The sequence below is a fragment of the Festucalex cinctus genome, chromosome 7, assembly GCF_051991245.1.
Source record: "Festucalex cinctus isolate MCC-2025b chromosome 7, RoL_Fcin_1.0, whole genome shotgun sequence".
NCBI classification, from domain to species: Eukaryota; Metazoa; Chordata; class Actinopteri; order Syngnathiformes; family Syngnathidae; genus Festucalex; species Festucalex cinctus.
This window is the reverse complement of record NC_135417.1, coordinates 4,001,833-4,015,830: the sequence shown is the minus strand read 5'-3', so window position 1 is coordinate 4,015,830 and position 13,998 is coordinate 4,001,833. Positions and strand designations below refer to the sequence as shown.

The window sequence follows — 13,998 nt, the reverse complement described above, 5'->3', positions numbered from 1 at the left end:
GAGCTTGCCTGCGGCTGTGAGACTTTTCCACGACTTTACTACCATTTCCAAAAAAGCTCAAGGTGTATAAACATGAAAAAGGGGGAAGGGAGAGGGCACCTACCGGTGACTCACACGCCGCCGTGGTGCACAGCGGCCCCCTGAACACCCCCTTGACGCGGCGAAAGTGCCCGTTGCTGAGATGCGTGGAGCTGATCACCAGGTAGTAGCAGGCGCCGCACGCCATCCCGGCGTCAGAGTCGGCGCAGGTGAGGACCGGCTCACGCCCCCCCCTGCCCCCCCGTCGCCGCTACTCACTCGCGCACATGGAGAGTACGGATGAGAACTATTTGCGAGGTGGGTGAGATATTTGGAAGCGAGCTGAGTCGCTTGGAGTGCGCCGCGCTTGGCATGCTGTCCTCGGTCAGGCTGAGATGAATGAATGCGCGCCTTTTCTGGAGGGGGCTCCGCTTGTATCTCACCCCCACCTCTGTGCCCCTCATCCCTTCTTTCCCCTTCGGGTTGGTGCACTTTTGCAGTTCCTACGAGTCAGCGCACGGAAATAATGTCAGAGGAGGAAGAGAAAGAGGAGGAGGTGTGACACTACAACCCCCTCCTCCCCCGACCCTTCTTCTTTGCTTCTTGATGGTCTCTATTGATTGGCAGCAGATTTAAGATGTCCCCGTGCTATGAATTAAATCCAGAGGTGGCGGAGGCGTAAATCCATCCACAGGAGTTATGGTCGAAGCTCGAGCCGATCAAGGCAGGCTGATGTGGATCAAATTCTTTCACACGGAAGAAATACACACTCTCTCTCTCTCTCGCTCTCTCTCTCTCTCTCTCTCTCTCTCTCCCTTCCCATGATCCACTTTTTGTATGGATGGATGAAATTCCACTCAGCGTGGATGTATTGCTTTCCACTTTAAAGTGTGTATGTGTGTAGTAGTCGTGGTTTTGTTTAGGACTTGCTTCATTAATCTGACATGAATTCAATAATGCTGACTTTTAAGATGAGGGGCTGAGAAGTCGCTGTAAGCATATTCGGGGAGCTGTTCACGAACGCGGTGCTGAAAGTTATGAAAAAAAAAAAACATGCTTCCTCAATGTACCACTCGGATCAAGAATTTAATTATAATTTATACAACCTATTTCTGGTTTGCTGAAATTAACCCATTCAGGGTGGTTTTGTCATATGCAAATGAGTGACTGGAAACTCCGCCCCTTTTATTGCTGGGCCAATGGTAAGTAGGAATTTCATTAGCATGATAAACAAGGTTATAGACTGGGGGAAAAAAATGAGTGCCCATAAAGACAATACAAGCATTTTTATGCATGGAGGCAGTGATTCATAGACTATATTGTCAAATCAACGTAGCCTAGCTGCCAAGTCGTCGGTAGCGAGACGAGTTGTGGGGGTGGTTAGGTTACTAGGTAAATTAACTCATTGACTCCCAGCCATTTCCCATTGACGCAACCCCCTTCGCTCCCAGCTATTTTACTGGATTTCGACTGATTTTGCAAGGCCCATAAAATCTCATAGATCTCTTTTTCATCAGGAAAAAAAAAGTATATTTCTATTTGTTTCTGTTTTTCAGCAATTAGCATTAGAATATATCTAAGTTTCATCATTATTCACAAATCTGGTTAAAACAGTGGGGAAAGGAGCTTGTTGCAACATGGCCCTGGATGATCTCCTATAGTATGCTTCCACCCGCTGGCCATTTTTGTAATAACTACCATTGCTTCAAGCATTCTCTTCAGTTCAGCGGCTGCATCAAAGCCTTCTGTATGCTCTAGCATAAAAACAAAAACGTATAAGTACGTCTTTGGGAGCATGGTAATATTTAAAATAGAACATATTTATACGTTTTTGGGAGCAAATGAGTTAATACCACTGTTATGTTACAGGGACAGAATCCTTTTAAGTATAGGCTACATGCACAATTATGCAAAGAAAATAAAACTTTCCTTGAGTATTACGGCCAGACACATATAAATATATATTTAATAAGATTGAGTTCAATTATCACAAGAAAAAAGCCACATTACAAAAATGTCTTTGGATACCAAAATCCTAATTATTACCTTAGTAATAAGCAATAAAAAAAAATTGTGCTAATACATTTTTGAGTGTTTTAAAACTGATATTATGTTAGTAAAGGATGAATTTTTCATAAAGTTGTTATTCAGAATAGTGATGTGGCCAAAGTGCAGATATTGTATTCATCTGAAATGAGTGACTTGTTAGTGGAAGAAGGCATCCAACACTCTTTTGTAGACATCATATTTAATACCTTTGCAAACACGCAGTCAGGAAGACAGTCTAATAGAACTGCATGAACTGAAAATTACATTTTTTTAAATGCGTATTCTTATGCACTTGAGTGACAGTAGGCAACAACTTTTTGCTTAAGAAGTTGTTGTTGTTTTTTTTCAAGATAATTGTCACTTTCTGTGAAATTCGTCTCGATAAATGGATGAATTATGCTCCCCCACAGTGAGAGCTTATTTGTGACTGGTAATGTATCTCTTAGCGACTTGAGATGCCCACAAAGACTGTAATTTCAGGTAGCGGACAGCCAAATTGCTTAACCAGAGCCACACTTGTCTAGTAAATAAAGAAAAAGCACACATTAGACTGGATAAATACATAATTTGTTTGCTGGCGGAATAATGTTTGTCTGCCTAACGATTCTGATGGTTTGAATGCTACTGCTTGGGTACTTTTCTCTGGCTGCTTCCCACATTCTGAAATCAGAATATGGCGAGTTTTTGATCTATCACAACAGCTGCCAAGCCATCATCCGAGTTCTTAAAATACTAGTTGTTATTACTAGTGCTGTCACTAGTGCTATAATTACTAGTGCTGTCACTATCGAATATTTTTAGAATCGATTAAACTATTGATTACTCAATCGATTTATCGACAAATCGGATTCATTTACATTATTATAAAAGCATTTTTTATCTAATTAGTCTTTATTAATCAGTGATTGGTGTTTATTTATTACTAGTGTTGTTCCGATACCGATACTGGTATCGGCAGAGGTGCCGATATTGCATTAAAACAGTGGTATCGGTATCGTGACTACTCACAAGTAACATGCCGATACCATTAATTCCAACGCTAATATAGGATTTTGGATGCAGCATCTTGTGTCATGCTCATGCACGATATTCACTGGTATGTGACGTGCTCACTGCATGCCGATCTAAGATATCTTATTGGTCCTTGAATGCTCTGAACCAATGGTAGGACAGCCTTTTCATGTGGAAAAAAAAAACCTTAAGTATCGGTATCGGTATCGGTATCGGCCGATACTGCAAAGCTGGGTATCGGTATCGGTCTCGGGAGCCAAAAAACGGTATCGGAACAACACTATTTATTACTTTTTATTCGTATAATGATTAAAAAAAATGGAGGTTGGTGGGGGGGTGGGGTGATTGATATTGGACTATGTTACCAGTTTGTTGTTTTCCAAAGTAAAAAAAAAAAAAAAAGTCTTATTTTGATCAAACACAGAAGATAATCGGTCTTCTGTTGATTAGCTGAAATCAGATTTGGACAATTTTGAATTCAAAATGTCTCCAAATGATAGTCGATTATTAAAACAGTTGTCGATTCATTTGACAATTGATTACTTGTCGATTAATCGATCACCTTTGACAGCTCTAATTAAAACTCCAATCTCAAACGTACACAAACAGCAAAGAACCGCTGACAGTTCGTTTGAAGCACACAAGGAGTTAATTTGAAAATTTGAGTCCTCCACAAACGTGGATATATTCAACACTTAATGTTACAACCTCATGTCCCCCAAAAGACATCTAGGATAGGCTCCAGCTCACTCATGACCCCAACAAGGGCAAGTGATATCAAAAAGGGTAGGATAGAAGCATGTTTGCTTGAGGGGAACACATTCTTCAAGTCCACTTATTCCACTGAGTATCCTCATAGTCCTTGTACTTCTCTGCCAAGTCTCTATCTGGTGCTCAAGGTCAGGGCAAGTCACATCCAAGTCGCCAGCTTTCCAAAGTCTCAGCTCTTTGAAGCTGACATTACAGCTGGAGCAAGTCGCCTCCCAGCCGCACGCTATGTGATTCAAAGCAAGGCTGCCAGCCAGCAAGTATGTGATGCTCTCCATTTTGTCTTTGTACTCATCTGGGATTCCGTCACCTTTTCAAGTTCCACACAAGGAAACAAAAAAAAAAAAGATGAAGAATGAATCTATATTGAACAGTCCGCTCTTTGAAAGACATACACACAAACATCGAGTGATGTAATGGTTAGTGAGGGTTTGTACTGTGTGATGTGAGACCACTTGTCACACTGAGAAATAATCAGTGGAATCTGCCTTATGCTATCTTTATGTCATAATTTCATTGAATCTTTTACTGGCCTGCGATTGGCTGGGGACCAGTTTGGGGTGGACCCTGTCTCTCGCTCAAAGTCAGCTGTGATAGGCTCCAGTCAGCATATTGTCATAAAGTTTCTTTCATTCTTTGTAAAACATTCCAACTTTTAGTTTCTTCATAACTCAGCTATCAGTAAAAAAAAAAAAAAAAAAAAAAAACATAGCGTCAAACCATTATGTCTCTCTGAGACAAATGTTAATAAATGTTTAATGCACAAAAAAATTCTAGAGTTGTTTTTCATTTCATTGAGTTATGTCTTTTTATTTTTATTCTTGGATGAATAATTATTAAATTATTACTCATCTTCATGACTGGTTTAAAGGGAGAAAGCAGTAATTCTGTACATAATAATGACTCATTCATGTGCTGTTATTATTAAGGACACCGTGTTCAATGGAGGTTTGATGGTTTTGTTCTATTGTGAACTCTAAACGAGTTTATTTATGCTACAATTGCATTGCTACGGTAATCCAAGGTTTATTTTCTAAAGAATTTTTATTTCATGAACCCCACTATGTTCATTTTCTGTAATTTATTTCTAAGACAATTAATTAACTTTTTAATTGCTTTTTATTTATTTATTTTTTTATATCGAGTCACTGGCTCCATCCACAACGAAATAAAATTATTGTGAGATACTTTGAAGCTCTATACATTACAGACAGGCAGATTCTGTTCTTGCAGTTGACAGCCAGACGGCACAGAAATGCTCCTAGGTCAAAACCAAAACTTAAGCAGAGCTGCAGGGTTGTTGGATACGTCTTTCGTTCCTTTTGAACAAATTTTGTTGTTTTCTTTTAATCAACTTCCACATATGGATTTTGATTTGTATCATATTTGATGCATCCGGTCACAATGGTTTAAATTTGTACATTTATAACTGTCAAAAATATAATAATAGACATATCAAAACATATTAGTATTTCCAAAAATCAGAAAGAACATTTCCCGCTAATGGATTATCTGTACAATGCATCTGTCATATACATCATATACATCAGGGTGTTTAATTAGAAACAAATATTATACTCATGAAATGATGAAATTGAGGGCTCAAAATATCTTGTATTTAATATGATACATTTGGCTTTTATAGGGTTAAAAGAAGATGAAGTGTGTTGTTATTCTCGATTTGGACCAAAACCTTTCACAGGCATTGTACTTGGATTTAATTGAATTAGTGGAACAATGGCATAATATGCCTCCTTTAAAGTTCGTGTAAGGACATTTCCTTTATGCAGCTAGGAATTATGTACTCTAAAAATGAGGTTAATGTCAGCCAAGGAATCAAAAGACTTTTTCTTCCTTTTTAACATTCTCATAATGCCAACAGTTGACTGTGGCTGTTTTGTACATTGATGTGTTCCGAGCGCTGCCTCCCCGCTGTTGCCATCTGAACCCAAACATCAACGCAATCAATAGAGGAAGCATTGTGAATATTTCCACAGTAATGCACAGGAGAAAATAAATTCACGATTGGAGTTTTCTGCAATACATCACTAAGTTTGGTGGCAGAATGATAAACAAAAGAATGTACACTTTAGCTCAGTGGTCCTTAACCTGAGTTCGATCGGACCCCCGGGGGTCCAGCAGAGGTCAAGACAGACACAAATGATTAGTAGTCGACTTTTGGCTGTTATGATTCATGTGATTTCTTTATGATTGTAATCCCTTCTTACTATCGGGCAAAAAAGAAAGAAGTCGAACGAATATGTGCAATATGAAATCACATGCATAACGTAATATATAACATAACGTAATAATTATGCTGTTTTGCAATAGGGATGTAACGATATCCAAACATCACGATATATTATCATGATATGAACGTCGCGATACGATAATTATCACGATATTGTAGGAGCGTTGGCGATATTTAAAAAAGATCACAATATTGTAAAAAAAGAGAGCTCATACTAAAAAACAAACAAAAAAACTACAATATTGTGCTTTTGTACATAACAGCAATGCATATAAACCACCTACAATCTCTAATAACAATATTGAGGCACTTACTTAGTAATGCAAGCACACATTGATCGCTTCACAAGCAAATTCGGTTCCCCTTAATCTGACAATTAGCATAGATTTTAAACATAGAAGGCCAAAACATCCCGAATGAAAATTAAATTGCACTAATAAACTAGCCACTAGAGGGTGCTAGAACTGCACAAATGGGAATCAACCCTACTTTTTAACAGATGTGTTCCTTTTAAATATTGTGAACATGACGACGACGATATTGTGGCAGCTTTAATATCGCAATATCACGATATTGCCCTTATTGTGACATCCCTATTTTGCAACCATTCTGATTAGGTATCTATGAATATACATGAATATGAATTGTGGGTGTTATGTGGGTATTTGGCCATCCACAAGAGGAAACCTTCAGGTATATTTTAAACACTCTAATTCCCTTAAGTACCGCCTCTCTTCATTGCTCTCTGCCTGCTCCTGCTGCACTCATTACCGCTGGAAATGATGCGGTACAGTATAAGCAGAAAAAGGAGCGAGTCAGGGTATGGGGGTCTGGCTCGGTGGGTGGGAGACAGAGAAAAAGAGCGAAGGCAAAAAGAAAAATCATGGTGGTATCTTTTTTCCCCAGTTGCTGCCTCTGGCTGTCTTCCCTTCTTGTCTCTGCTTATAAGCTGCAGAAATATTGCAGCCGGGCTGCATATTGCTTTGCTAGGCACTGTGCTTAAGAGTCACATTCACTATTAGGATCCAGAAGCTGGGGCGAGTGTGAGTGATGATACGTGTCTGTCCCTGATCCTCTGCAAAGAGCCCCCACGGGATCTGTGTCGAAAACTCGGAATGCGCGGTTGCAGACGACCACTTGACATCTTCGGGATTTACCTCATGCATTCCAATGCATATGTGTCAGAATTGTAGCAAGAGATACTATTTTTGCACCGCCTTACACTCAATCCATTTTTTTTGTCAAGGGTGCATGGAATCAGTTGACTATACACTGGAGTGGTCGCTTGTCAATCACAGAGCCCATTTGAGTCAAATGGGTAACAATCATTCAAACTAACACTTTTCACACTGCACTTAGCAGTGTGCTGTCGACGACCCCAATCATTAATTTATTCACTGCCAGCACAGTAAAAATTCATCTTTGACGTCTATAGCCGTCTATGGCAGTGAATGTGTTAACTAAGATATAATTTCCTAAATTTAACCTAAATTTGCTTATTTTGCCTTGACAAGTTATTTTTACGTAAAATGAAAATGTCAGACAAAATCATTGTGCTTATTTTTAGATACTTTTTCTTAATTTCTTATTTGATCAAGCAGTCTTAGCTTTGAGTGTTAAGAGCCAGTTTTAAGTACCTTAAGGCTTAACACAAGCATTTTTCACATTTTAAGACGACAACTAACCAACATCTAAGGCCCTGAACTGGGGTTTCACACAATGAATTTTCTTATTTTAAGATTGTGCATAATCTAGAAATAAGATAAATGGAAGAATTACAAGTATGGAAACAATCAGACAAGTGCAATTTTGTGCCCTCTTGGAGGTTGTGGGTTCAATCCTGACTCATACCAAAGATGATTAAATAATGTAACCTGTTGCTTCCCTGCTTGACGCTCAGGCAAAGTTATCCAAGAGTAAAACAAAAATACAGATGTATTTGAAGAAAATAGTTCTATTTATTACATCTTGGAAAAAGTCAATATAACTTGTTTTTTTGTATAAAAATATTATTTTCAAGACCACTGTGGTTGATATGGGAATAGTATTATTTTCTTATTTTTGTAAATCTTACAGGTAAATATAAGTAAAATTTTCTTGTTCTTTGGCAGATAATTTTGCTTATTTGAAGTAATTTTCTTATTTAACTATATATTTTTTTCTTAAATTTCTACTGTCCTTTTTGGAGCATTCCTTAACTCATTTGCTCTCAAAGACGTATTTATACGTTTTTTTTTGTTTGTTTTGTTTTTTTGTTTCTTTTATGCTAGAGCATACAGAAGGCTTTGATGCAGCCTCTCAACTGCAAAGAACGGTTGCAGAGATGGTAGTTATTACTCAAACGGCCAGCAGGTGGCAGCAGAGCAAAGGAGATCAACCAGGGCCATCTCGAGAAAAAAAAGCTAAATTACTTACAATTTTAAGTAGATTTGGGAAAACTGATGAAACGTAGCTCTCGTCTAATGCTAATTGCTGCAAAATGGAAACATATAGAAACATACTTTTTTTCTTGAGAAGAAGAGACTTTAATCCTTCTTTTGATAGGTTCCATGCTTTTATAGCCATAGAACACAATATTCTGTGGGCCTTGCAAAATCAGTCAAAATCCAGTAAAACAGCCGGGAGAGAAAGGGATTGTTTCTGTGAAAATGGCTGGGAGAGAATGAGTTAATATCCAACAACTAAATTTGGACTAAAGTCTGAATTTTGTTGCCGGGTAACACATACTGAGCTCTACTGGGTGTCGATGCAACTTAATTAAGAGCAAGAAGAAAAAGTAGCGAATATCGGAACTAAGTTGCAATAATAGTCGTTCCCGCAGAGCAGAAAGAATATACTGTATGTTTTTGGCTACTGTATGCTCTGTTGCACAGTGTGTGTTATAGCAGAATCAGAATAGCTTTACTGTCATTGTACCACAAGGTGCAATTAAATTGAATACAGTTACAAACCCGTCCAAGCCATATGAATAACAATGACCAACAGAGGGAGATAGCCTGCAACATAGTAGTGGGATTGGGTGGAAGACGACGAAGACGTTGCTTGAATAGCGTTGTTTGATCATCAGTTTGTGTGCATGAATCTGCCCTCACTCCCAGTTGGCATGTCAAAACACATCTTCTCATTGCCATGGCGACAACCCCGCTGGCTCAGGAACAGGTACATTGAGCACAGGAGAATGAGGGGGATAAGGGGGGCCGGCAGCATCAACATCCAGGAGATAATAGTCGGACATAATGGCTGATTTGAAAATTGGCCGACAATAATTTCAGTCATTCTTGAATCTTTCACTGGAGCTCTCAATGGGCATTGAACAAATTGGTCATCAATTTTTCGAGGTGAAAGCACACTATGCATCTAATTTGGGTGTCTGAACTCTGAACACACGTTATCAAAACAAAAAAAAAGGCTTTGATCATTTACATCATCCAAACGTTCTGTTTCATCAAATTTCATCCACATTGAGACCATTGAAAAGAGATGCAATGCTGCCATCTGCTGGCTATAGGTAGTGAGGGTTTTTGATTCCACATACTCATTGACCAGGCAGCACGTGCTGCACTTACACAAACAAACAAAAAACATAGTTGACTTCATTTAACTTTTATGGCGGCATACATCGTGATTTTACTAATCGTTATTCAACGTTTTTGGCAGTCAAAGAGTTGAGGATGTTTCACCTTTTATCCAAAAGGCTTCTTTAGTTACACTTAGCCGCACAAACTTGCACTTTGACTTCCACCATCTACCAGAACACAAGCTTGGAGTTATGCACTTTATGATTGCCTGGCACATTTCCTATGGGTATAATTTTAATGATGAACACAACATATTGGATCATCCATATTATGGATGCTAAGATAACATCAGCTGGGAGTGAAGCCACTTGTGTGTGTCACATACAGAATGTGGGCAGTGAAATTAGGATTTACCGCTCTCATATGTGCTTTCGTCCATGTGTGAACAATGAGATTAATTGCTGTGTGTGCATTTGAGAGGGTACGTGTTTGTGTTTTGTGCATCAGTGGCAATCAGTGTTGCCACAGTTACCTTGAAAAAGTAACTTAGTTACTTTACTGATTACTTGGTTTTAAAAGTAACTAAATTGCGTTACTGATTACTTGATTTTAAAAGTAACTAAGTTAGATTAAAAGTTATTTTTTTAGTTACTTTCAGCAGCTGCCGATAACACCATCTCAACATAAAAATAATGCGGTAGAAACGGAGTTCCAAATACTTTCTTGAAAGTGCATTTTTAACATGAAAATAAATCTTCGTAGTTAGCGGCAGTTGTTTGTGACTGTTACAACAGTGAGATATTTTGCCTTCTTCATGAAAATGTGGAGTAACGCATTGAACCTCTGGACAGTAACTTTAATCAGACTACTTTGTAGAATAAAGTAACGCGTTAGACTACTAGTTACTTTGAAAAGCAAATTTTTTGGAGTAACTCGTTACTTAGTAACGCGTTACCGGCAACACTGGTGGCAATAATAAAAACGTCACAAACCGCATGCGTCCGCATAGTGTACGTCCGTGGCCATGCGTATGTTGGTTTCACACCACGGATTGAAAAAAGTGAAATATTCTGTAATCTAAATGTAAATGGAAGTTAAATTTACCAATGTAATTGTCATTGCCACAATTTATCAGAGGTCTGTTTGCGTAAGGTGAGACAGAATATGAGCGAGGGAGAAATACACAAAATTTATGACCGTGCAAGAGAGAGAAGAAGATTTATGTCCCGATTTGGTTGTGCGTGCTGGTGGTGTACCTACAGGCTGAGAATGGAAAAAGAATATAGGGGGACGTACAGTATGACGTGTCAGCTTGTGAAAAAGAGCAAAAAGATAAAAGAGAGTGTGATATGGGTCCACGGACCACATGGTGTTCCAGTGTGTGATGGACCTCTTGATGCCGGAGTGGTGTCGGCATCATGGGGCGGCATGTGCGGGCCGTCCCTCCAAATTGAGTTACTGTGCCCCCTGCCAACGCCCCCTGTCGTGTTGCTTTTTCATGCCAAGTTTTCTATTGTGGCGCTAATAAGTCGCGAGGATGAGAGAGAGGCACATTTACACACACAACAATTTACTAATCAAAACTAATAACAGCAACAAATAAAGAAAAAAAAACAGCATATATTCTTCTTCTACTCTCACGTTCTTCCTCTATTAAGACCCCTTGTTGAGTGTTCAGGCTAGACCTCCTATACGCTGATGTCTTAGTGCGACTTCATGCGCACACCTGAAGTGTGGAACATTAAGAAGCCATTTTAATGCCGTTTGACAGCAATTCATTTCATCCTCCATCTACACCCCTCCTCTATGATTCATATGCTACCTGAAATGTAATCAGCATATATTTTGCCGCAGAAGGAAGTAATGGAGCTTCACGCTGGCGCCAACGCGCATGCAAGTTAAGCTCTCTTTTCGGATTTTGGCCACTTTATCAGCTTTATCACCTGCTTACCATGAAAGCGCCGATGATTGGAGTTTACCTTCTGTAAAATGAAATTAGATGAAAATAGAAGGCAAAACATTACAGTTACTTCAAGGTAAATTCTAAAAATATAATTACTGCATTTAAAATTATTTCTTCATTTTCATGTAACTGGAATCGGATAGTTTTAGTCATGCTTGTATGGAGTTTCTCCGTAATATGCCGAACCAACAGACTAAAGAACTCTTTTGTCCACCGTGCCATTGTACTCTACAACTCCTCACTGGGGGGGGGGGGGGGGGAGGGGGGGGGGGGGGGGAATTTATTTAATTCAATCTCCGGTGTAATAACCTTATTTATTGATTGATTTAATTTTTATTTTTTATTTTATTTTTCTTAAATAAAAATAAAAATAAAATAAAATATTTTTTATTAATTAATTAATTAATTAAATTAATTAAGTAAATTAATTATTATTATTATTATTATTATTATTATTAATTAAATCTCTGGTATAATAACCTTATTTATTGATTGATTGAATTCTTATTTTTCATATTATTATTATTATTATTATTATTATTATTATTATTATTATTGTTATTATTATTATTATTATTAATTAAATCTCTGGTGTAATAACCTTATTTATTGATTGATTGAATTTTTATTTTTTATTTTATTTTTTTTCTTCTTCTTCTTCTTCTTCTTCTTCTTATTATTATTATTATTATTAATTAAATCTCTGGTATAATAACCTTATTGATTGATTGATTGAATTCTTATTTTTCATATTATTATTATTATTATTATTATTATTATTATTATTATTATTATTATTATTATTATTATTATTAATTCAATCTGTGGTGTAATAACCTTATTTATTGATTGATTGAATTATTTTTCATTTTATTATCTGTTCTCATTGCTGCTGGACATGTACATTTCCCAGAGGGAGCCATCCCAAAGGGATCAATAAAGTCAAGTCTAAGTCTATATTAAAAAAAAAAAAAGGGAATCTATTTTTCTACAAAAAACAAAATGTCTATATGTTTGAATATGAATGTGAATGTTTTGACAAATGTCTGTCAAGTGGAAAATAACACCACCTTGAAATTATAGAAGAATGCAACGTGACCAACGTCAGTATGAGTATTCCCTCTTTGAGTGCACACCGATTAAGTACCAATACGTCTAGTAATTTTGATATGTACAGTAAAATGTAATTAAACACTGTGACAAAAAAAATCGTGAACAAATGGTAGCATCCTTTTTTTCTGACGCAGACAGTGATTCGCTGATGGGTCAAGCTGCCACAGTATAGCGCCATCTACTGCCGAGAAGGACTTAATCGATGTCAGATTATTATTATTATCATTGTTGTTGTTTTGGCCTTAATTATCAAGTATCCACTACTTTAAAATAAGACTGACATTGCTCCAGCACGTTCCCATCCCTATTATTAGTGTTTTTGGACTGTAATATAGTACAGTTATAATTGCAGAATAGAATAATAAATAAATAAAGTAGAATAGAAATAGATTGTCACAGGAATAATAAAAATCAGATTTATGCTGTTTTTCAGTCTCACACGTTTTTGTCTTGATGCTGCACAATAGCGGGACACATTTATAATTGTACACCTCTAATGCATGTGCATTATTTTTTACTTTTTTTGTGTACTATTGAATGTGTGTACCTGTACATGCATGTTTTCTACCTTCGTCACTCACATACTTGTTTACCTTTGTAAAACCTCATTAAAAATGGGATGCCTGAGATCAAATGGTACTGCCGCGACTGGGTGGCAGAAATCACGTGAATTTGTTTTCTTGTTTTTGACTACAGACAGGTGGTTTGATATGGCGGCTCTGACTCTTTAGTGAAATAGCGGCGGAGCTGAGTAAATAATAGATGAGTCCTGCTCGTGATGCCTTTGGTCCGTCCCATCGGAAACGAGACAACACACTTTGTTCAGCTAATTCGAGTCAAACAAGAGAGAACGCTCCAGAGTACGCTCAACTTTATTATTGTACTTCAAAGCAGCGATGCCTGAGATTAAATGTGGTTTTAGAGAGAGCAGAGGGTTACCCCCCCCCCCCCCCCCCCCCCCCACACACACACACACACACACTCTCCGCCATGCACAACAAGCATGCAGCGGGCAGGCAGATGAAAGCATGGGGAGCTATCATAGCAGTCATAGCTCATTTTGGGGAATCCCTTATCTAGCCTGGCTGTGCGCTTAGCAAAGATTCACGCTAAGTGATGCCTTGCAGGGTCATGGACGCAGTTAAAATTGGTGCTAAGCAAACCGAATATCACTAAAGCTCACATATGTAACATCGGAGGGGGAAACGGCCTTGAGGTGGAGTCCAACTTTGTGATGACCAACCTGCAGAGCCCCTCAGGGGACAAGGAAGTTGCCTTCCCTCGCAATCAAATGATGAACATTGTGA

At 38.0% G+C, this 13,998-nt stretch overlaps 2 protein-coding genes across 5 annotated transcripts in view; one reads left to right on the top strand and one right to left on the bottom strand.

Moving 5' to 3' along the window:
• Positions 1–13,998, top strand: part of LOC144022599 (metalloreductase STEAP4-like) — a 90,720-nt gene that overhangs the window by 36,577 nt on the left and 40,145 nt on the right. The gene's annotated exons all lie outside the window — the stretch shown is intronic.
• znf804b (zinc finger protein 804B) overlaps positions 1–13,998 on the bottom strand; it is a 79,177-nt gene that overhangs the window by 52,048 nt on the left and 13,131 nt on the right. The window contains exon 1 of one of the 2 annotated variants that reach the window (XM_077527517.1): positions 104–732. The exons of the other annotated variant lie outside the window; for it this stretch is intronic. Within the exon in view, the coding sequence (XP_077383643.1) occupies positions 104–226 (123 nt within the window). The 5' untranslated portion in view covers positions 227–732. Of the gene's footprint in view, positions 1–103; positions 733–13,998 lie in introns of those variants that run through there. 2 annotated transcript variants of the gene reach the window in all.